General features: G+C 37.6%; 1 protein-coding gene and 1 long non-coding RNA gene across 22 annotated transcripts in view; one reads left to right on the top strand and one right to left on the bottom strand.

The window, feature by feature from the left end:
- LOC124121883 (sodium/calcium exchanger 2-like) overlaps positions 1 to 23,392 on the top strand; it is a 207,098-nt gene that overhangs the window by 171,504 nt on the left and 12,202 nt on the right. For 20 of the 21 annotated variants that reach the window (XM_046484971.2, XM_048396519.1, XM_048396520.1 and 17 more), the window contains 5 exons: positions 1,787 to 1,789; positions 14,539 to 14,617; positions 16,727 to 16,849; positions 18,029 to 18,104; positions 21,436 to 21,589. In XM_046484971.2, coding sequence (XP_046340927.1) covers positions 1,787 to 1,789; positions 14,539 to 14,617; positions 16,727 to 16,849; positions 18,029 to 18,104; positions 21,436 to 21,589 — 435 coding nt within the window. The remainder of the gene's footprint in view (positions 1 to 1,786; positions 1,790 to 14,538; positions 14,618 to 16,726; positions 16,850 to 18,028; positions 18,105 to 21,435; positions 21,590 to 23,392) is intronic. The other variant, XM_046484972.2, reaches the window with a different exon arrangement.
- LOC124121885 lies at positions 9,182 to 10,359 on the bottom strand. The gene is made up of 2 exons (XR_006859097.2): positions 9,968 to 10,359; positions 9,182 to 9,619 (listed from the first exon to the last, which is right to left on the bottom strand). It is a non-coding gene; the product is annotated as an uncharacterized LOC124121885 (long non-coding RNA).

Raw genomic sequence — 23,392 nt, 5'->3', positions numbered from 1 at the left:
CGGACATTTCAGAGGTTCTACAATCTCATTAAAATCAGATCTTAGTTCTCATTATCGCTAAACAAAGATCTGAGGACATCCCATTATGGGTCACGTCAGAACGGCCTTTCATCCGACCAATCAAAGCGCCGCTTACCAGATTGTGAAAGTGACAGTCGGAATTTGTTTTCTGATCATGCAACCTTGAAAACGTTCACACAGGGTATTCCGAACGACAGTTCAACCCCTACGACTGATTCCATCAAAATTATTGTTTATCTCTCGCTTCTGCGGGATAAACATTTGAATGGAGGAGGCGTTGCACAGTATGTGGGAAGCACTGCCATACAATCGCAGCCATATATTAGATATTCTGGAATGTTCGTTTGTTCAGTTATCAAAATTTTAATTGAGAACTGTGTCAACATATTTTTTTAAACGTAGTTTGAAACGAGTGCCGTAAAGCTCGAGAAAGCTGTTTTCTAATTGGCTGATGTCGACTTCATTTCAGTGGTCGGTTAAAGTTCGCGAAAGGTCGTTCAGACGTGACCCGTAATGGGATGTCCTCAGATCTTTGTTAAGCAGCAGCGAGAACTGAGATCTGATTTCAATGAGATTGGAGGTTCTACACATTGCTTTTGTTGTAATGGTTCTTCTATGATTCAATACATTGTAACAATGAAATCAGTTTGAATTGAGAGAATTTATTTCTTAAGATACTCTGGAAAGCCCTCTGGATCTAAGCTTTGATACCTTAGATAGGTTTGTCAGTTAGGGCCAGGCTTTTTTACCTTGGTTTACTGATGTTGAAAAGTGAAAAAATTTATCGGTAGGTAAAAAATATGCATTAAATAAAATGCATTGTACAGGATTTTTTAAATCATTTATCTAGTTTGATTTGGATCTCTTGGACTTTACCATTTGAAAAAATTCTGTTATTGTCATATAAAAAATCCCTTGGATTATTTTCTTTGTCAAAGTGATCTTTACTGCCATTGGTATGAAAAAGGCCTTTGTCTTACTGACCATTTTTACTTTCTGAACTTGCAAGTTTTAAGGTCTGCGGATCCATGAACCTAGCCAAAAAAATGTAAGGCTTTACAAGTTTACACAAAATTATCAGTCTGTATGAGTATTTGCTCTGATTCATTGTGTCACTATTTTAAAGACAGATATGATATTTTGACAGATTCCAAATATTTGTAATTTTAGCTTATCTGTTCCAAGGGTTTGTGTGAACAGTCAGTCATTCATGTGTATTTGCACTAAAAATATTCTTTTTATGATTCTGTAACATCAGTGTAATAGTGTTACTAAATATTATTTAAGAAATGGACAATATTTTCTTGTCAAAAGAGGTGAGAATCATGATCATTTGTAGTAAGTCACATCAATAAAATAGTAAATGTTCACAACAACAATCCATGATCATGCCATTAGTGCAATTTCCATACACCTGACATTTATGTGGGCATGACCTATGCAACATCTCAGCAGTTCAGCTACATCATCACCTCTGCCTATGTGATCCTGAAGTCAGTGTTGACACCCTGAGACATAACATTAATATCCCTAAAGCAAAGTTCAAAATGTCCAGGGATTTAAGTGAGCTATACAGACCCATGCAGGGTTCTTTAAGTTTCTTAAACAGACATTGGCCTATAGTTATTGATTTTTACGGTTTGTCTTACCAAGTTCTGTTTTGTTATAGTTTAATAGATTAATTAGAGATGTATGTTTTAGGAACAATTTAACTATTGAGAGTGTCAACATGTGCTAAAATGTTGTTGTCTTTCTTTCTTTTCAGATGGTAAGACAATAATCTTTCATTAGAAGTTTTTGATTACTGTTTTGTAGTTCATAGTAACCTTTTGATAACCACTTTCAAGTTTTCTTGCAACACAATATTTATGTAACTGCTGGCATAATAAGTTTGCTTTCACATTGAACTACACGTGGGTCCCCGTGGGCCTAGAGCTAGCTAGCACTCTGTCACAAGTTGTCATGTAGTAGAAGTCAGTAGACAGGATCCAGTTAGAGCAACACCACTCTGTATTTAGTTGTTCACCTAGCTGAAGCACAGTTTGTGAATATTGGTGTCACGTTGTGTAGAAGTATCACTATGTGGCAGTGTGTTGAGTGTGTGGTCAGATTGCAGGTGGGATGTTTCTCTTTGTGCAATAGATATTCAATAGGCAGACCCTGCCAAAACCATTGGAACACCTGACACAACAGCATTTTATTTCTGCTTTGAGACTTAAACTGTTTTAGGATGTCTACTGTATGTTTTTGTTTTCAATTGGAATGCCCTCGCAGCATATCCCAAGAGTAATGGACTACAATTCACAGTATCAAATTTGATTTGATGATATTCAGTATATCAACACAGATAAGTTGCTATAACAAGCCAAAGTAGGTGGCATTCATGTTGAAGCTTATGACATTGATTAGAACAGACTTGGGAACTAGTTTATAGATAAACAAATATACAATGTTATGTTGTCAAGAAAAGATACCAAGACAAAAAATCATCGTGGACACCATAGCTACCATGATTTAAATATATTTACCATTTAGACATTCATGAATGTTATGATATTTGCTTTTATATGCAACAGATGTGTTTTAGAAATCGACGTACTATCACATTAGATGTGATGATCCTCTTTCGTAAACAAACTTAAATCATTTACAGACCTTGGAAGAGACCAGAGATATAATAATTTTCAGGACTATGACATACTTGACATTGAGAGTATAACAATTACTAGAAAAAGGCAAATTGCAAATGATGCTAAACCATTCAGTCTACTGTTGGGTGTCCAAGTGTTTGCTCACTACGACTGAAGGTTCAAGTGAGCTCATAGCATGGCAGGTTGTCCTTCACTGACTGTTCATCTGTCTATCCTTGAACTTCTCCAAACATCCCGACAGGATGAACCTGAAACTGAAAAGACTTTAGGATGTCTTCATGGCATTAATGTCACAGGAACAACAAAGTTCTCGTTCTGGGCTGATGTTTTATTTATGATGAGTCCTGCAATTATAACAAAGCGACATGCTATATGGCTTGGTGGTCCGGCATGGTGTGTCTTGGGTTCCTAACACATGCTGACCATGTAGTTGTTTTTAACTACTATATTATTGATATTCATTTCAATAATTAAACAGTCATCTACTATATTATTGATATTCATCTCAATGATAAAACAGTTATCTGGACTAATATAATTCACACAAGAATGAACCTATTTCAATAAAAAAAGATTAAAAGAGCATTCACACAACCCATTCAACATACCTGCAATTATAACAAAGCGACATGCTATATGGCTTGGTGGTCCGGCATGGTGTGTGCTGGGTTCCTAACACATGCAGTCTATATAGAGGACAGTCATGTGACCTGCCTCTACATCATTTGCAGGGACTGCATGTGCCAGGGCCCAGGATGTACCTGACAGACCACAGTTAAGGTGGCCTGTTCAAGCCAATATTAGATATGGGAACAAGTTGGTGACATAATTAACATATTAGTAAAACTTAACCTGCGACACCTTCCCCCCCCCTTCTGTAAAATGTCGTCCCCGACATTTCAAATACGAACAGCATCTGAAAATAAAAACCAACAAATTAGCACATAGATACAAAAAATGTCTGAACAACTTGAGAAAATCAGATAAAGATTTCAGTATCAGCCTGATGCTGCATGACCCAGTTGCCATCATTGAACCAGACAGGTGGTCTTCTTTCACGACTGGATCGCCGTGGAACAAATCGGCTTACATTTGGGTCAAGAGCCATATTCTGTTCCCGAGTTGTATTTCCAACATTGACCTCATTGGAAATCTGTGATGCAGTATTATCCGTCTCAGTGGAAGATGAAGTGATGGAAATATCATGGTTTCCATGACCACCCCCAACAGAGAAAACTACCATGTCCTCGCAATCACTGTCCTCCGTCGAGGAATGATCGGATTCAGGTATCTCACATTGACTTGGTTGACTTTGCCTAGGTTCCTGCTCATGTTGAACTGGAAGAGACATGTAAGGAAGCAACATATTTCTGTGCAAAGTTTTTGTGGGGCTTTTCCATCTTCTCTTTTGACGATGTATACCGGGATGTCTCAGTTGGGCTGGTGAAAAACAACATAAGACTCACGAGACCAAAAATCTGCTAACTTACGTTTTCCCTTAAAACCTACATTTCTCACAAGAACCCTGTCACCTTCAGATAGAACAGCTTCCCTCACTCTACGGTCATATCTCTTCTTGTGCCGACTGGCAGCCTTTCCCGATTCTGCGGAAGCAACCTTGTAAGCAAAATTCAACCTTTCCTTCAATTGTGAAACATAATCTGTCCCAGAACTTTCTTGCAAATCTTCAGAACCAATACCAAGAAAAGCATCCAAAGCTAAACGTGGATGGTGCCCGAACATAAGAAAAAAAGGTGAATAGCCTGTACTATCATGTCTGGTAGCATTGTATGCATGTATGAGAGCTGGAACATACATTGTCCAATTTTCCTTCTGATTGTCCTCCAAAGTACCTAGCATTTTGAGGAGAGTCTGATTAAACCGTTCTACCATATCATTTCCCATAGGATGATATGGTGAGGTGCTAGTCTTAACTGTACCTGCAAGCCTGCACAAAGCTCTAATGACCTTAGATTCAAAGTTGCGTCCTTTGTCACTATGCAGCCGAGCTGGAAATCCATAATGAAGGAAAAAATCAAACAATGCCTTGGCTGTTGTGTTAGCAGTCTGATTTCTGGTAGGAATAGCCTGTGCAAACCTAGTAAAATGATCAGTGATAACTAGGATATTACCACAGCCCCTTGCTTCCTCTAGTGAGAGATAATCTATACAAACTAACTCCATGGGTTGACTAGTAGTCACATTAACTAATGGAGCAGCAACTTGGTTTGGAGAATTTTTTCGTCTGATGCATCTCCGACAACAACGTACCTTTCTATCCACATCACTGGTTAAACCAGGCCAATAGAATCGTGATTGTGCTAAATCCAATGTTCTATCGCGTCCTTGGTGACCCATATCATCATGCAGTGCATCAAGAACAAGTTTTTGCCATTGCTTTGGTAAGACAAGCTGATGTCCTAAACTGTTTTGATGCCACCTCTTCCTGAAGAGGACACCATCCCTCAAAACAAACTTGGACCATTGTCCTAAGAGTCTACGAACTGTGTCAGTCTCCTTACTCAATTGACGTGACATAGGTTTTCTCTCGTTCAAAACAAAACCTGCAACCCTAGCTATATCCGGATCCTTAGATTGTTCAAATGCCCAATCAACATGATTAAAAGGGACTTTGCTTTCCTCAACAGCTGGACTAACAGTCAAACACCTAACAGCATTCACGGTCTGACAGCAACAAACTGCTTTTACTACATCTGCCTGAATATGCTGAGAAAACTGAGGGTGACGAGATAATGCATCAGCATCCTTGTTGATTTTCCCTGCACGATAGACAATCTTGAAATTATAAGTGGATAAAGCAGCTAGCCACCTATGACCAGTTGCATCCAGCTTGGCTGTTGACAAAACATATGAAAGGGGATTGTTGTCCGTTCTTACTTCAAAACGACTTCCATACAGATACTCATGGAATTTGTCACACAAAGCCCACTTTAGCGCCAAGAATTCCAACTTATGAGCTGGGTAATTTCTCTCAGGTTTCCTAAGTGCTCTGCTGGCGTATGCTATCACACGTTCCCTACCATCCTGAACTTGATAAAGTATTGCCCCTAGACCTTCCATACTTGCATCTATGTTAATGATAAAAGGTAAAGTGAAGTCTGCATAGGCTAGCACTGGAGGTGATGTAAGACACTGTATCAGTGTATCAAAAGCTTTCTGCTGTTCGCTATTCCAAGTCCATTTTCCCTTCTGTTTTGGCTTTCCTTTCTGCAGATTCCCAAGAAGTAAATCAGTCAAAGGTTTCGCTATCCTGGCATAGTTCTCGACAAATCTACGGTAATAACCGGTGAAACCCAGAAACTTCTGTAGCTCTTTAATGTTCTTAGGAATTGGCCAATTTATCAGTGTTTCCACTTTCTCTGGATCTGTTTCTACACCCTGTGATGACACAATATGCCCTAGGTATTTCACCTTATTTCTGAAAAGCTCACACTTTGAAGGTTTCAACTTTAGACCATGTTCTCGCAACCTCTGAAAAACAGCCTCTACTCTCTCCAAATGTTGTTCAAACGTTTGTGAGAAAATAATGATGTCATCAATATAGATCAAGCATTCCTTAAGGTGTAAATCCCCCATACATCTTTCCATTAATCTCTGAAAAGTTGCTGGTGCATTTGTCAACCCAAATGGCATTCAATTACACTCATAGAAGCCGAGAGGACCTACAGAAAATGCTGTTTTTTCCTTATCCGGTTCTTTTAACTCTACTTGCCAGTAGCCAGAGCTCAAACCCAGCTTGGAGAACCACCGAGAACCAACAAGACAATCAAGAGTTTCATCTATCCTGGGTAAAGAATATGAATCTCTAATAGTCCTAGCATTAAGTTTTCTCATGTCAATGCATACTCTCAGACCGTTGTCCCTTTTGCGTACTAAGACAATGTTTGATGAATAAGGGCTACTACTTTCACGAATGGCTCCACACTCGAGCATGTTTTTAAGATGTTGCCTTACTTCTTCAAATAAGGCTGGGGGTATCCTACGGTATGGCTCCTTAAATGGTTTATCATCTGTGAGGTTTATTTCATGTTGGACTGTTGTAGTATGCCCTAAATCCAATGAATGTTGAGACATAATGTCTGACCAATGACTAAACATACCCTCGACCTTGTGTTTCTGTTCACATGACAGTGGACTTCCCCCTAAATCAATGGTAACGGGAGGATTTTCTTTAACAGTACCAGAAGAAAACTTGTCTAAGTTCAACAGTGAACAATCCATCACCTGAACCTCCTGCAAATTACACAGCTTAGCTCTACCTGGGAGTGTAATAACCCTTGCGGATAAATTACAAACTTTGACATGAACTACAGTACTTTTGCCTTGAGCTCCTATTTCTACTACCCTTGGACAGATACCTAACCCTTGAGGTGAACTGCCATTATCTAACTGTTCGGTAACAGCGATCATTCTGCCTGACTGGGTATGGACTATGCCTCTCAATGTAGCAACTGCCATGGGCTTAAGTGAAAAGGAATGCTTACTGGTAGACCTGACAATACCTACACTGGCATTCAAATATGCCAAGATTGCCTGCCAAGGTTCAGAGACAACATCCAGTGGACAATGGCGAAATAGTTTGAGAGCATTGGTACCGAGAATTACAGGAATTCTAGCATTAAACTCTGTATCCTCAACTACCAAGACTGGAATGTCATACGTTCTAGTATCAAATGCAACGCCAAAAGGAACCTCAATATAACCTAAATATTGCAGCTTGTTACCAGTTGCACCAGTCACTTCCAATTGAAACTCATCCAGACTGCGCAACTCAAGATCATTCATGTGCTCATGATAAAAACGTTTCTGCAACGGTTGTTACCTGTGATCCTGTATCAAGCAAGACCAAACATTCCCTGCCATTAACAAAGACATTAGCCTCTACACGTGGACCAACCATCCTAGAATACAAGTCATTGGAGCTGGAAATATCAGTGACGTCTGTTTGCTCCTCAACAGAAGTTAAGACTGGTTTAAAGCCCGGTTACTGACCATACCTCTACCACGACCCTGGCCACTACAACGTGAACTAGAATTTCCAGAGTTACTACCAGATTGAGTAACTTGTCCAACTTTGGACTCAAGTTTTGTTAATCTAGTTACAATCTCCCCAACATCCTTCTCCAATTTTGATGATTTATGTTGATTTGAACTTATCTGATTTTTCTCTAAGTTCTCTAATCTCTTGATAATATCCTTTAAGTATTGAGATATATCTGCATCAACAACCTGAGAATGAACTTGAGGCTTCTTCTGTTTAGAGTCCTTAACCCTATTAGACCAAGTGAGCTCTTGTTCTGTTTCTCGAACAACACGAAGCAGAGAATCAAAATCTGTACAATCATCAAATTTGTGACGCGTGGCATCCTTAAGCCTGTCATTTTTTAAACCACTCCAAAACTTTGTCTTTAGAATGCAATCCCCGGATCCTTCATTTATGAAGTCGCCCTTCATCTTAACTTTCATCAATGTGTCCTCAAGCCTACAAGCCCACGTTGCCACGGACTCACTATCCTTCTGACAATCAGTGTAAAAATCCTGAAGAAGTGTATCAGCTGAACTAACGACACCATATATGCTATCCAGTTTAGCCAAGATTTCCTCAACTGAGGCAGATTCTCCAAGTAAGAGAACAACTTTTCCAGCCTCCCCTTTAAGAGATTTCCGAACAGCCTGAGTTAGGATGGAAGTGGGATAATCTCTAAGCAAGCATTTGACCTCAAAAACCCAACTCTCGAAGGATGATTCCCCCTTAGCATCACTGCCAGAAAATGTTGAAATACGAGGTGGCTGCACATAATGTGTACTAGGTGAAGAAGAAAAGGAATGACTTGCCACCCGGTGAGGTGTTGAACTTGGTGGAAGCACACGGTAGCCAGATGTTTCCATAAACCTGATCATTTTCTGGAGATCCTCACGGCCAATGTGCCCCTCTTCCTCCTTCAAGCCTTCCCAGTCCTCTTTCCCACCAGTAGCCATGGTTGCACTGGTAATCAACAAATAGAGTAATACAACAAAGACTTTCTCAAGCATTAGAAGTGAAAATATATCCATGAAGTTCACAATTATAAATGCTGGACCAAGCTGCTGTCTGAAAACAAACAAGTCATTATTAATGACATCAATTTGAATCAGTCAATATAAAATGTGTCAGTGAGTATTATTGCAATACTTGTTAAGGGATATTGAGTGAAAATGAATTGCAGATAAACCTTCCATACAGTCAAAGATTCATTCTTTCCATTTTTACTCACAGTAAACTTCGACCTGAATTTGTTTTAAACACCCAGATTATAGTACGCTAACCAAATAATCACACAAAGGTATTCCAAAAACGGAATTAACAGTAAAAAAATAACAAAATCGAACAACAAACATTTCAAATGGCCATGCTAGGTTCATAATCAAGAATGAACATACACAAACACAATCTTCACTTTGTCGACTAGAACAATGTCACATGCTGACAAAATTATCTAGCAAAGGTAATGCAAAGTCACATGCTGACATCACAATGTCAAGTAAACACAATGAAAAGTATAAAGTCACTTGCACCTCAGCGAAGTCCGTGAACAGAAAGTTATTGTCCTGGCACAAAAAGAAAAAAACAACTAAAACAACAACAACAAACTTAGGAACGCGAACGCAATAACGCGAGTGTACACATGATGCCGGCGATGTCAATCATAATTTCCCCATGGGGTACGGGCCCTACCACTTCCAACTGAATATCTCAACACGCGAAAAGAATTTCTCCATCCATGCAGAGACTGCAGCTGCTGTGATTACAACCACAGGGATACGATGACGTCACGGCCACACAAGCCACAGGTCTTCATTCCTACATCAGCCCCACGTTGGGCGCCATAATGTCACAGGAACAACAAAGTTCTCGTTCTGGGCTGATGTTTTATTTATGATGAGTCCTGCAATTATAACAAAGCGACATGCTATATAGCTTGGTGGTCTGGCATGGTGTGTCTTGGGTTCCTAACACATGCTGACCATGTAGTTGTTTTTAACTACTATATTATTGATATTCATTTCAATAATTAAACAGTCATCTACTATATTATTGATATTCATTTCAATAATTAAACAGTTATCTACTATATTATTGATATTCATTTCAATAATTAAACAGTTATCTACTATATTATTGATATTCATCTCAATAATAAAACAGTTATCTGGACTAATATAATTCACACAAGAATGAACCTATTTCAATAAAAAAAGATTAAAAGAGCATTCACACAACCCATTCAACATACCTGCAATTATAACAAAGCGACATGCTATATGGCTTGGTGGTCCGGCATGGTGTGTGCTGGGTTCCTAACACATGCAGTCTATATAGAGGACAGTCATGTGACCTGCCTCTACATCATTTGCAGGGACTGCATGTGCCAGGGCCCAGGATGTACCTGACAGACCACAGTTAAGGTGGCCTGTTCAAGCCAATATTAGATATGGGAACAAGTTGGTGACATAATTAACATATTAGTAAAACTTAACCTGCGACATTAAGATAAAATTATTACTTTTTATCCCCTGCCCAACAAAGTTGGCGGGGGATATAGAAACGGGCTCCGTCCGTCACATTTCGTTTCTGGAGCTTAACTCAGAAACTGTTCAATATGTTTTCATGAAACTTTGCAGGTCTGTCAAGTACATGCTAAACTGGTGCCTTTTGCTATTCAGAAATTTTAAAAAAATTATTGTTTTTTACGTTTCCATGGCAACAAGATGGACTTAGGTTCTGTGAGGGTAGGGTTCGATTCCGGAGCATAACTCATAAACTGTTCAATATTTTTTTGATGAAACACAAGGTACAAAGACCTGAAACTTTATGAAGATGTGTAAGAACACACACTATCACCTAGCCTTCAACTTTGGCCATTATTTGTGATGTCAGCTTGAGGAAGAAAATAATATGTGAAACAGCATTGCAAAATGCAGTGATCCTTTAATATTTCACGAAAGTTTATATAATATTTCATTGCTATCCTATCATCCTCTCAGATCCAGGTTCATAACATAGCCAGTTATTGGCCTTGCTGTCCTTATCTGATGGCTGAAGACAATATTAACACATTCAGCTCATTTTGAACATGTCTGGTGAGCAACAGTACATTGGCACTATTTGTTACACCTCGAACGACCTGCCAATAATAGTTCATGCGAGCTACAGAATAACAGAATATTGGGCTATTTGTTATGTCTTCTAGAGGAGCAAGTATTGTTGCTCAGAGAACTGTCTCGTATTGTGTTAATACTGCTCACACCAGGCATCAATAATGTAATACTCTCTATAACAGTTTGATCATGGAAATAACACTTCTATGTGCAACTGCTTGTTTCTTGTGGTGATATAAAGTTTTCTGTCTACTGAGTGATAGCCGATTTTAAAATAAATATATAAAGGATATTTCATATGTCTCGTGAAATATGTTTCTCTCATTGTTGAGAGAAACATGATATTTCACAAGACACAGGGAATATCCTGTTTAACATATACGTGTACTTATTGTGAAGTTGTCTGCCGGACAATTAAAGTATTTCATGAGAAATGTAAAACCTTGAAACGTAAATTCTCCCTTCCTAACACACAGGGACGGTTCACTACCCCTTGTATTTGCGACTTAAAAAGTATTTTCGTGTTTGAAAAATCTTAAAAAGAATAAACAAAAGTAACAAAGAATATTTAAGGACACAAAAATTCTTTATCATACATTTACATGTGATTATATACAAAATCAACTTCAACGAAAATATTCTTGAAATCTATGAGACCACAATTGGAAGCGAAAGAATACACGCTGGTTAAGTAATAAAAATGACACTTTGCGAAACGAACAGTTGATTGACCAGTTGAATGAGAAATTTACAGTTTGTGTTGAAACATTTTCAAAAGAATAACAAACGTCAAGAAGCGGTAGTAACTCCATATGACCATCTGTCGTTATTTTGCCTTGTCAATGTGGAACTAACGTAAAAAGAAAGTCAGCAGTTTGTGTACAGGCGAGACACAATATAGGGAGACAATTTGTGAGGAGCTAACTCTTGTATGACAATAGATCCATCAAGGTATTATGTTCACTGTAATGAAATATCAAGTGTTATGTTCACTGCAATGAAATATCAAGTGTTATGTTCACTGCAATGAAATATCAAGTGTTATGTTCACTGCAATGAAATATCTAGTGTTATGTTCACTGCAATGAAATATCAAGTGTTATGTTCACTGCAATGAAATATCTAGTGTCACGTTCACTGCAATGAAATATCTAGTGTTACGTTCACTGCAATGAAATATCTAGTGTTACGTTCACTGCAATGAAATATCAAGTGTTATGTTCACTGCAATGAAATATCAAGTGTTATGTTCACTGCAATGAAATATCTAGTGTTATGTTCACTGCAATGAAATATCTAGTGTCACGTTCACTGCAATGAAATATCAAGTGTTATGTTCACTGCAATGAAATATCAAGTGTTATGTTCACTGCAATGAAATATCAAGTGTTATGTTCACTGCAGTGAAATATCTAGTGTCACGTTCACTGCAATGAAATATCAAGTGTTATGTTCACTGCAATGAAATATCAAGTGTTATGTTCACTGCAGTGAAATATCTAGTGTCACGTTCACTGCAATGAAATATCTAGTGTTATGTTCACTTCAATGAAATATCAAGTGTTATGTTCACTGCAGTGAAATATCAAGTGTTATGTTCACTGCAGTGAAATATCTAGTGTCACGTTCACTGCAATGAAATATCTAGTGTTATGTTCACTTCAATGAAATATCAAGTGTTATGTTCACTGCAGTGAAATATCAAGTGTTATGTTCACTGCAATGAAATATCTAGTGTCACGTTCACTGCAATGAAATATCACTTTTCTCAACTTCAGAAAACTCAGTCTTTTACACTGAAGTATATCATAAAATGTTTAATTCATGTCAATGAACCTTTAGTCAATTCAATTTTGTTTTCTAGTTTTTGGATTTCTATGTCAATTTTGAAGCAGAATTGTTTGGTTGAAGATGTTGCCCCGTTTTGTGCATTGCCAGGGAATGTAATCAGGGTAAACCAACAAATCTTGCATAGCTAAGGGTCTCACCTCAATCACTGGTCCTGTGCTCTTAATTGACTATGGGAGTCAATTGTTTATGAATGATGTGCACATTTCAGTTGATACTTAATGCATTCAGGATGACCATTTAAATTATGCCTGTACATTATGTATAGGTTAAAGCATGAGGATTCTAACTAAACATTTCATCGATTAGACACCAGGTTCCGTGTGCTCTAACCTACTTAACCATGGCCAACAATCAAAGAACCCAAGCACCTAAAATGTTTAAACAACATTGTTTTAACGATATTCAAGAACTCTATATTTAGCCGTGAGAACACTGTGTGAGTCACCCCTGCGTGATGCATGTGAAATATGTGCCCTGTGCCTTTCGCACATGCACCTCGCTCTTTGGAGACTCAGGTTATGAATTGCATGTCATGGGGCAAGTATACAATATATGTAGAAGCAAGTCAAGCACATTTATCAATCACCTAAATATTTCTTGACATGTTGATGGGCCTGTTATGAGCCAACATAGCCATAATCATGAAACCACTCATTTCTTTTCTATCTGTTTGTTTGTTGGAATGAAAAGCTACCTATTCATACATATGTGCAATTCATAGAATAGCATACTGGTAAAACATATTGCATAGAACACATATTTCACCATTCATAAACGGACAACCGTTACTAGTCTTGTTGTATTTTATGTACCTTGGGAAAAGGCTTTGAATAAAAATCAAATTAAACCTTTTGACAAGAATGGGGTCGAAGTAAGCATTATTTCAAATGAACACATTTTTTTTTAATTTTTACTTTAATAAAAATCATTGTAAGCTCATAAATCAAGAACAAAATGATCTGGCCTAATGATTTGGTTTGGTTGGTTGGTTTTTTAACGCCGCACTGAGCAATATTCCAGCTATATGACGGCGGTCTGTAGATAATCGAGTCCGGACCAGACAATCCAGTGATTAATACACAATTGGGATCGATGACATGCATCAACCAAGTCAGCGAGCCAGACCACCCGATCCCGTTAGTTGCCTTTTACGACAAGCAGAGTCACCTTTTAGGGCAAGCTTGGGTTGCTGAAGACCTATTCTACACCAGATCTTCACAGGCCTCTGGCCTAATGAAATGTCTGTTGGTTGAAATTGCTGAAACAATTACGATTACAATATGGACTATCACTTGCTATATTAGTTTACCAGCACGGAACATTTGTTCTTAAAGAAATATAATTAGACTTTAAGCAAGATTTTAAAGTTGTATGTTTATGTTACTCTTTCTTTATGTTAATGTCTTTACTGACCGGCTTTGAAACTAGTGCATGGCAGCGTGGATGATTGTACAGCTATCTTAGAAATATCTTACTGTTACATACTCACTTACTGACACTTTGTTATGAAATGATTATCAATTTGTTCTTAGTTGACAGTATATCCATCATATCAATTCTTGTTCAGATGAACAAAGAAGTAAATTTGTCTAAATGGTCATATTGTATCAATTTGATTTAGTTCTGAATTTATTTGATAAATTTCTAATTTAATAAAGTTCTAATATCTGGAAATCTTTTCTTGATTGATACGTTTTTGCATGTTCCTTAGACTTGATATGGTAATCATATTCTCACTTATCAATAATTAAATAAATAAGAACTGATAATTATGGCTTTTTGATGTGGATAATGTCACTGATAAATTGTGATACTTTATGACCTGTGTACTTGATGATATGCAATACGATTGTAGATGAGCTGGTGGAGAGGATAGCGGATGTCATGGAGGATGAATATGAGGAGCCACAAACCTGGGGAGGACAGTTTAGAAAGTAAGACATGTGCAACACACAGTTATTTGCCTTGTAATACCAGGGATAATTCAAGGGTGGGGCCTTGTGCTTTTAGCCCCTAAATTTGAAAAAAACGCCCACAATTTCAAAGACACTGGAGCATTTTAGCATTGTGCTGTATGGGAATATCTTGACCTCTGGAATATTTAAAATTATCAGTTAAAGGGCTCATGTCAGAAAATTGATGGAATGTACCCTGTAATACAATGCCTGTCGATCAGTTGAAAATTAAAGAGTGGGTTATCCCTCAGTCAGGTCATACATAAAAATATGTTAGATACATAATCCTGACTAGACACTTTTGTGACTAAAAAGATGTTAATCAGTTATCAGTAACAATACCACTACCACTACCACTATCATGGAAGCATTAGACTTGGGACCGGGGTAGTTACCAGTATACAACGGTAAATCATAAAGTTTGTGGCCTCATAGATATTGCTTTGTGTAATGTGAGGTTTTCAACATGTGTATGAAGAATGGAAAGACACCACACCAAGTTACAAACAAATTGCATCGTTTTTAGATAAGTCAGCTAGAGAACTTGACAGGGGTGAGACAAACTGCATAAATGGAGAAAACTGAGAAACAAGATGTGATTAAGTACCTGCATAAAAAGAGCATGCTTAGTGATGAAGCCCTTCATATTCAACTGTCAAGAAATGGGCTTCTGAATTAAACGAGCACAGAAGATGACCCTTGGTCTGGTAGTCCTAAATATTCCTGAAACTAAAGAGCAGGCTGTCTACCACATGGTAATGGCTGACTGTTACAATTCAGCATATTGCTGACTCACTCCACATAAGCTCTCTACAAGTTAAAGTTACAAGGGCTGCAACAAATACACTAAGAGGCAAATACGATTCGTATCATGAATATAGGGTAACGAATATGGATATAAAATCACGAATACAATAATAGTCAATAGTCAGCAGTTGATGTATTATGTGTTATATTCAGTGAAACAATAACATAAATTATTTGATATGGTTTGTTAATTATAAAAATATTATACATTTTATACTGCACTTATCCAGGTTCTAGTATCTGCTCAAATGTGACCGTGACCAGTGACAACAATACTGTCAAATTAAATATTACAAGAGTGTTGTTTTTGAAGAAATCTTTGCATGTAATATGTTCTTATGGATATTTTTACGTACAGTGTATGTAAATGCACATGATTGCATATTCATAAATATTCGATTCCAGTGGCCACGAATAACCAACTAAAATCATGAATGGATACAGTTCGATTCATCGAATACGCAAGTGAATCGTAACAGCCCTAGTAGTTACATCACTTTGCTCAAAATGATAGAACAATTTAATCTCAGCCCCACCTAAGTAGTACAAGCAGGTGGCATCAATTGGCAAAGTCAGGGTTTAGTGTTCTGTTTTCTGGGACAGTAACGGGATAATCATGATTGACTATCTGCAGCAAGGTCAGGCTCTCAGTGGGCAATACTATGACACAGAACTGCATCAGTTGAGAAAAGCTATTAAACAAGAGTGTGGAGGAAGGCTCTGTTTTGGTGTGCACCTGCTTCATGACAATGCACCTGTTCACATGTGCCAATTGGCTTTGGTTGCAGCTGCAGACTGGGACTTTTGAAAAGCATCCCCAGGTCCTTACACTCCTGACAGAGCAACCTCTCGTTTTTTGTCACTTACCTACTCTCTAGACACACCTAGGTGGCAGAGTATAACCAGTAACAATGACAATGATTCCTGTCAAGGCCTTTATAAAAAATAGAGGACCAAGATGAAAACATCTTTAGGGTAGGGGCAACATAGCTGGAGCATCACTGTAACAAGTGTATTGAAGTCGAAGTAGATTATGTTAAGAAATACAAACAATTTTGATTATGAACAATTTTTTATGTGAGGCCATAAACTGTTAGATTTACCCTTGTAGGCTTGCAACAGAGAGGAGCTCTTATCACTGGATTATTGTTTTGATGGATTTTTTATGTTTGGGTTACTTGTGCAGTACATTACACTGTGTGTTTGCTTTCAAGTTATGATTTGTGGTTGAAGAACATCATCAGGGTTTGTTGCATATTTGAATCTTGTTGTGTATTTCAGTGCCATGACTGTGGGAGGAAGCACAGATGATGATGGCAATGATGTACCTCCCAAATGGTTTGACTACTTCATGCATTTCTTCACATTTTTTTGGAAAATCTTCTGTGCACTAATTCCACCAACGTAAGTGAATCATCTTCGTTTTGTAGGGTCACCTGGCATGAGGTCTGTGTGAGCTGATTCCTTGACCTGTCCAACATCTAATGAGATATAAAAATTTCTGTCATTTAACCAATGTAACTAAAACTGTGCTATGCAGCAGGTCCATGTAGTGCTTTTATCTAAATTAAGGTTCAATGATTTGATTGTTTTTTTTATTTATTGAAACCAGTTACTGGTAGGCCAGACTTTTCTATTTCTCACTGGATTGTGAAATTTCATGTAACTCAGGAATAGATTTGACCTAGTGTCATCACTTCTCAAAATGGCTGTTCTCTTCACATATACCTCAGGACACCTTTTACTAGTCGGACTAACGTTATTGACTTTGCACATGAAAAATTCAACATGGAGTGAAACTTGGTATATGTTTAAGTTAGTAGTGGGATTCAACATTTATGTGTTGTTTTCTCAACCATTAAAGTTTTATATTTGTGTTTTGATCATGCTCTTAAATTCTCTCACAATGATATGTGGCTTGTTAAACTTTTCCTTGCAATTGTCAAACTGAAGAAGCTGATCTGCTTTGACATATATGATCAAATCATCATGATTTTCTAAGTTTGTGTTTAGTTCTTCAAATTAAGAAAATATTTGAATATCAAAGCTGAGTGTTCACTATGTATCCAGGCTAGGTACAGTGCATCTTCCCGAGGCAAGGAAGTTAACTGACTTTAAAAGTCCAGTTTCCATCCTTGCCGAACTAGGCTGGAATTCCTGGGCTCGATCGTAGCGCCACCAGTGGCTATTACGAGTCATGTCCCTTCTGAGCCTCTCCTATGGACCAATCAGATTCCACCTCTCATATCACTTGCATTTGTATCAAACAAAATGGCGGCATCCACTCAAGATGATCTGATTGATAATCAAGATCTATATTGTGATAAAACGTGTCTGTCTTACATCGCAAAGTGCATCAAATTGCATGAGCACCTTTATTAAAAATATGAAATATTTAGATTTTGATGCGCAATTTTGATTGGACCATGCATAGACTCATTAGTCCAGCCAAAAAGTAACTCCATAATACCAGCCTAGTTCGACAAGGGTGGAGACTTGACTTTTATAGTCAGTTAACTCTCTTGCCTCGGGAAGATGGGTACACTGCAGTGTTTTCACTTGGGATGTATCAATGTGTTGTAGGTCTTATCTTGGAGCCTGGCCTGCATTTGTGATTTCCCTGCTTTTCATTGCTGGTATGACAGCTGTGGTGGAACAGGTGAGTGATGTCATGAAGACATAAACCAGCTGTAGTACTACAGTCACATGACAGTGGCATTGCTACTCCTGTATCAGTAAACGAATGTATTTGAACATTGCTTCAGTTCAAACCAGCTCAGTTAAGCCATAATTGTTTAACCTTTTTGCAATTGCTTGATTGTACTGTTATTTTTATTCCATTATCCATTCAAGTTAAACTGAATATGATACTAGCTTTCATGCATGGATGGTTCCAAGGCAGCCTTTTCTTCACATGCACCAAATCCAGAAACATACTTTTCATTTGAAACATTTATTACTTGCCGGTGAAGAGATCACCCGTTTGATAAACATACAGCTGTATTACACATTGTGTAATACCAAAACGCATTCTTATGTACTCTTGGAACACGTTTCTAGAACAAATATTGAAAGCTCTCAACATCCCTTGGCTTATTCAACGACATTGCGTGTGGAGATGATAGATCACTGAGAGGAGCTTATGCACACTCGATGACCCCAGCAACCTTGTTGCTAGGCTGACGTCACATGGCATTGTTTCACCGAAGGATCTTGCAACAAAATTCCACAAATTACGTCATCGGGTATTGTGACGTGATTGTAAACTTTGAGGTGCAAGGCCCCGTTCCACAAGGCAATCGTACTGTAGCACAATGACAGTCGTTGGTCTAAGTTAAAGTATGTGAGTTGCGATAACCTTAACGCTACGATACTTTTGTGGAACGGACGCCTGAATTCTAAAGGTGGGCCGATGTTTGGTATTATATTCATACGTTTCAACTTTTGACGTGTTTGAAGTATTATTTTGTTTAAACTCAATTGGATTATGCCGTGGATCGTGTAGGTGTCAGCCTATTCACACTCAACAGTATAATTCTAAAAATGTTATAAATGGCAAGTAATAAATAAAATACTAAACTCGCTCCCGTGTAAAACCAATTTCATGAAACTCGTGAATAGTTGTGGTATACCACAACTATTCACTCGTTTCATAAAATTACTGTAAACCTGTCTCAAGTGACCCTGATGGAAGACGACAAAAGATCAACCCCAACTATATCACAGTGGATAGAAAAACGGTCCACTTTTTACCACACCTAGGTGTTGAGATGTTACTCATCATGGAACAGCACAATGATGCATTGTCTCCTGAGAGTTTCTAGGGTGTTGGCAGGGCCAAATAGGGGTAATTTGGCAAGATTGCTTTAAACGACTTCTCCTCTGGAACTAAGAGATAGATATCAACCATATTTGGTTGGAAGCATTCTCTGGTGGTCAGGATTCAAAATTGTACAAATGGTGGGGCTGAGGGGCAGGGCCAAATAGGGGTAGTTTGGTTATATTGCTTTAAACGACTTCTTGTCTGGAACTAAGAGATAGATATCAACCATATTTGGTTGGAGGCATTCTCCAGTGGTGAGGATTCAAAATTCTACAAATGGAGGGGCTGACTCCCCAAGGGTCTAATGGGCGGGCCAAATAGAGGTAACTTGGCTATATCGCTTTAAACGACTTCCTCTCTGGAACAAAGAGATAGTTATCAACCAAATTTGGTTGGAAGCACTGGTGGGGATTCAAATTGGAGAAATGGAGGACTGAACCCTACCCCCAGGGACTGTACAATTGAGAGTATGAGAGGAATGCACATATGCTACCAGGACTGGCCCTTCTGTTCATCTGTCCGGCACTCCCAAAGGCGTTAGAACCTTGACCATAACATGCAAACCGATGTTATCCCCACCCTATAATAAACAGATACATTGTATACATTTGTTTGTTCTGAAGAGAATTTAGTACTTTATTTAATATGATTTATCCTGGATCATAACATGGAAACGGTTCAGATCTTTATGCTACATTTGTACCTAGAGAAATACACGTTCATGCTGTCATTTTTGCCATCCACCCATTTTAAATGCTGACAGAGTCAAAATGACGAAATATTTGCAGTATTATATACATGTACAATGCAAATGTATATCTTGTTTACAGACTGCCATCATATAGCTGGAATATTGCTGAGTCGGCGTTAAACAGCAAACCAACCAACAAAACACATAAAAATGGCTGCAAAACATCCCAAATTGAGCTGTAAGAATTGTAACAAAATCCCAGAAATCTTGTCACATCACTCTGACCTTTAAGTCCCTTCACTGGCTTCCAGTCAAGCAAAGGATGATGATTCAAGACCTTCACATTCACATATCAGTGTGTCAGTGGCATAGAACCAGTTTAACTGTGATCTAGTGAAAGTGGACTGTCCTTTAAGACCCCTACACTCAAGTTACAGATGTTGCTTGAGGTCCCTAAAGTGCAACTTGATGCATTCAGAATTTTGCCTAATGCAGCTGCTGAGTGAAATTCACAGCCTGTGGATTTAAGATCACTTTCTCCACAGTCAGTTCAAGAAACAGCTAAAGACATACCGGTTTTGTTGCACTGGCTTTTAAATATTTATAGATTTTCTTACTTTTGTAATCTTTGGCAACACTTAGGTGTTGAGGTTAGCAGTACATAAATGGCAATATTATTACTATTTAACTCTTACCACATGAAATGTCAATTGCGTTTATGTCACTGTTGAGGTAATTGTGAAAATTGCTTGTGTCATATTTTCTCTTGAGTATGGTGCAAAGATTATTGAAATTAGAGGATATCCAACAGTTGACTTGTTTCACATTGAACTAGTAAATAGGCACAGGCTATTAAGGTCAAAGGTTAAGATAAAAAAAAATGTCACTAAAATGTTTGTGAATTTCTCAAAAAGTATTCATGCAGTTATTATTAAACTCAGTTATAGATTTTAAGATGGGGTCTGCTTTGAAAAGGTTGGCATGTCTATCAAAGGTCAAGGTCATATTTGAAGTTAATGTTAAACATGGTTGGATCCTTCATTGCCAGTTACAGTTGCACCTTCATTTTTACAATTGTGAGATATGTGTAATTGTTGGATCTCAAGAAATTGAGAAATTAAGGTCAAGATCTGGAAGTTTTGATGAAATAGCTTTGAAGGGGCTGCAACTACATGCAGACATCTTTCGTTGTTAAACATGTTTTGCTGACATTCATCAAGTGGACCAATGCATTCGTAGAAATCCTGCACATATGTTGTCCCCAAGATATAATGTACTGGAATACCAAGGATGCTCATTTTCAAGTATTATGTAAGAAATATTTGGATATTCCAGCATCTGCTTGTGTTTGTTGGACTTATTCAGCAACAATGGAAGCAAGGTTTTACAAAATCCTAGCTAACACTAAACTTACTATTGTACTTAGGATACAATACATCAATACATCCATCATACTTGTATGGCATGTTGTTTCAGCTGGGCCATCTGCTGGGATGTGTGGTTGGATTGGAGACAAGTGTGACTGGCATCACAATTATAGCACTTGGGACCAGTGTGCCAGATACATTTGCTAGTCGAACAGCAGCCAAGCAAGATGAGCACGCTGACGCCGCCATAGGCAATGTTACGGGTATGTAACCAAAAGCAGTCAACTTTTTTAGGATGTCTGTAATTAATCTGAATGTTGTGCATGTACCCGTGAATATCTGGGTTAGAATGTTTATGATTTTCAGCAATTTTAAGATTTCATAATAGAGCTATCCACTAACTTATTTCTTTTTTTATTTTCATTGTTAACGTAATTAGAAAATGATGAAAGCAGAATTTTAAGTACAATCTATCATCACATATTTCACAATAATAGTAGCTTTCCACTTAGTGACATAAGAAAATACAGGGAAATACCTCCATTTTCAAAGTTTTGTATAAATAACACTTGCAAAGGTTTATTCGATGTTTGGTATCATTTGAGAACTCTGAACATCAATGATATTACAGTAACCTTGCCAAGAATATTTTCATCATTGTAACATGCAATTTTATTGGATAGAAATTTACTTCTAATGACACTTTTGACGTAATCTAGTATAAGGATCGTGATTGGTCAAAATCAAGCACATGACCTCATTCAGTCAATGAAATTACAGCACTAGATACCGTTCTCATGTATGATATATTTCAGATTTAGACATTTTTTTAACGTTTTAAGCAGGAAATAGCGACCTATGTTTAAAACATGGAACACCAGGGACATATCATGCTCGGTTATGACCTGTGACGAGGATTTCTCATGAATATATTTTGGCAATAAACATCGTGTCCGAACCTTAAAATTGAGGCGATAAATGCTGAGATTTTGTTTGACTTAAATTTCACAATTGCACGATGTAAATAGTAACTATTTTATTTATTACTATATTTAATTTATTTATGATTTGCTTGAAAACATCTTTATATTGCTTTTTGGACATGTTTGATATGGACCTGTTGTCGAAGCATGTGTCCCAGATTATTCTTTTCAATAACATTGCAGGGAATAGTTAATAATTATAAATCTATTGATAAAATATGCTAAATTGAAATAAAATAAGTGATAGATTCAATAAATGAAAGATATGACAGGTAGGTTCATGACATTATATATTATTTTGACATGGCTAAGTCATGGCCAGTACACTGGCCTGCAATGTTGAAAGAGTTAATGAGCAAAGTCCTTTGAAGCTGGACCCATTTTCACTAAGCAATCTCAGTGTTATGATTCATTTACCATGTTCACAGCTTAAAATAAACTGCAGGCTGTAAGGGCCTGCTAAAATTTAAAACTGTCAGCCAGAGAACAAATCTGTCGGACTCAGGCCTACAGGCCGATGTCTATTTCGAACATTGGTCTTCAGCACAGATTGCATGTCCCTAATGAAGATTCGGGTTGGAATTTGTCTTCAGCAACACATGCTTTTCGTAAGAGGCGACTCACAGGATCGGGTAATCAGATGTATGTCATCGTATCACAATTGCGTAGATTGATGCGCATGAAGTCATTCACTGGATTGTCTTGTCAACACTTGGTTGTTTACAGACTGCCGTCATACAGCTGAAATATTGCTGAGAGGTGTTGAACAACAAAGAAAACAAAAAATGTTCTTCAGGGACAGTTTATGTTACATATACATTCGAAAGTCAGAACCTATTCTGATCTAAATAAATATTGCTTTGTGCCAGTAATGATGTCTGTATTATCATTATGTGTGTGCATGTGTGTTCATTTACATAAGATAATGTCATATAAATGAAACAAATTTCCAAATGTTACAGAACAAATATAATACAAAGGGAACATGGTAGATGATCATGTCACTGCATATTATAGAACTTAACTTCGGTGGAAACAGTCTTAAAAAAATGTTTTTCTTATTTTCTGACAGCTTGTCATTGT

Source organism: Haliotis rufescens, unplaced genomic scaffold, assembly GCF_023055435.1.
Source record: "Haliotis rufescens isolate VD_foot unplaced genomic scaffold, xgHalRufe1.0.p SCAF_1, whole genome shotgun sequence".
Taxonomy (NCBI): domain Eukaryota; kingdom Metazoa; phylum Mollusca; class Gastropoda; order Lepetellida; family Haliotidae; genus Haliotis; species Haliotis rufescens.
This window is presented reverse-complemented; position numbering and strand designations above follow the sequence as displayed.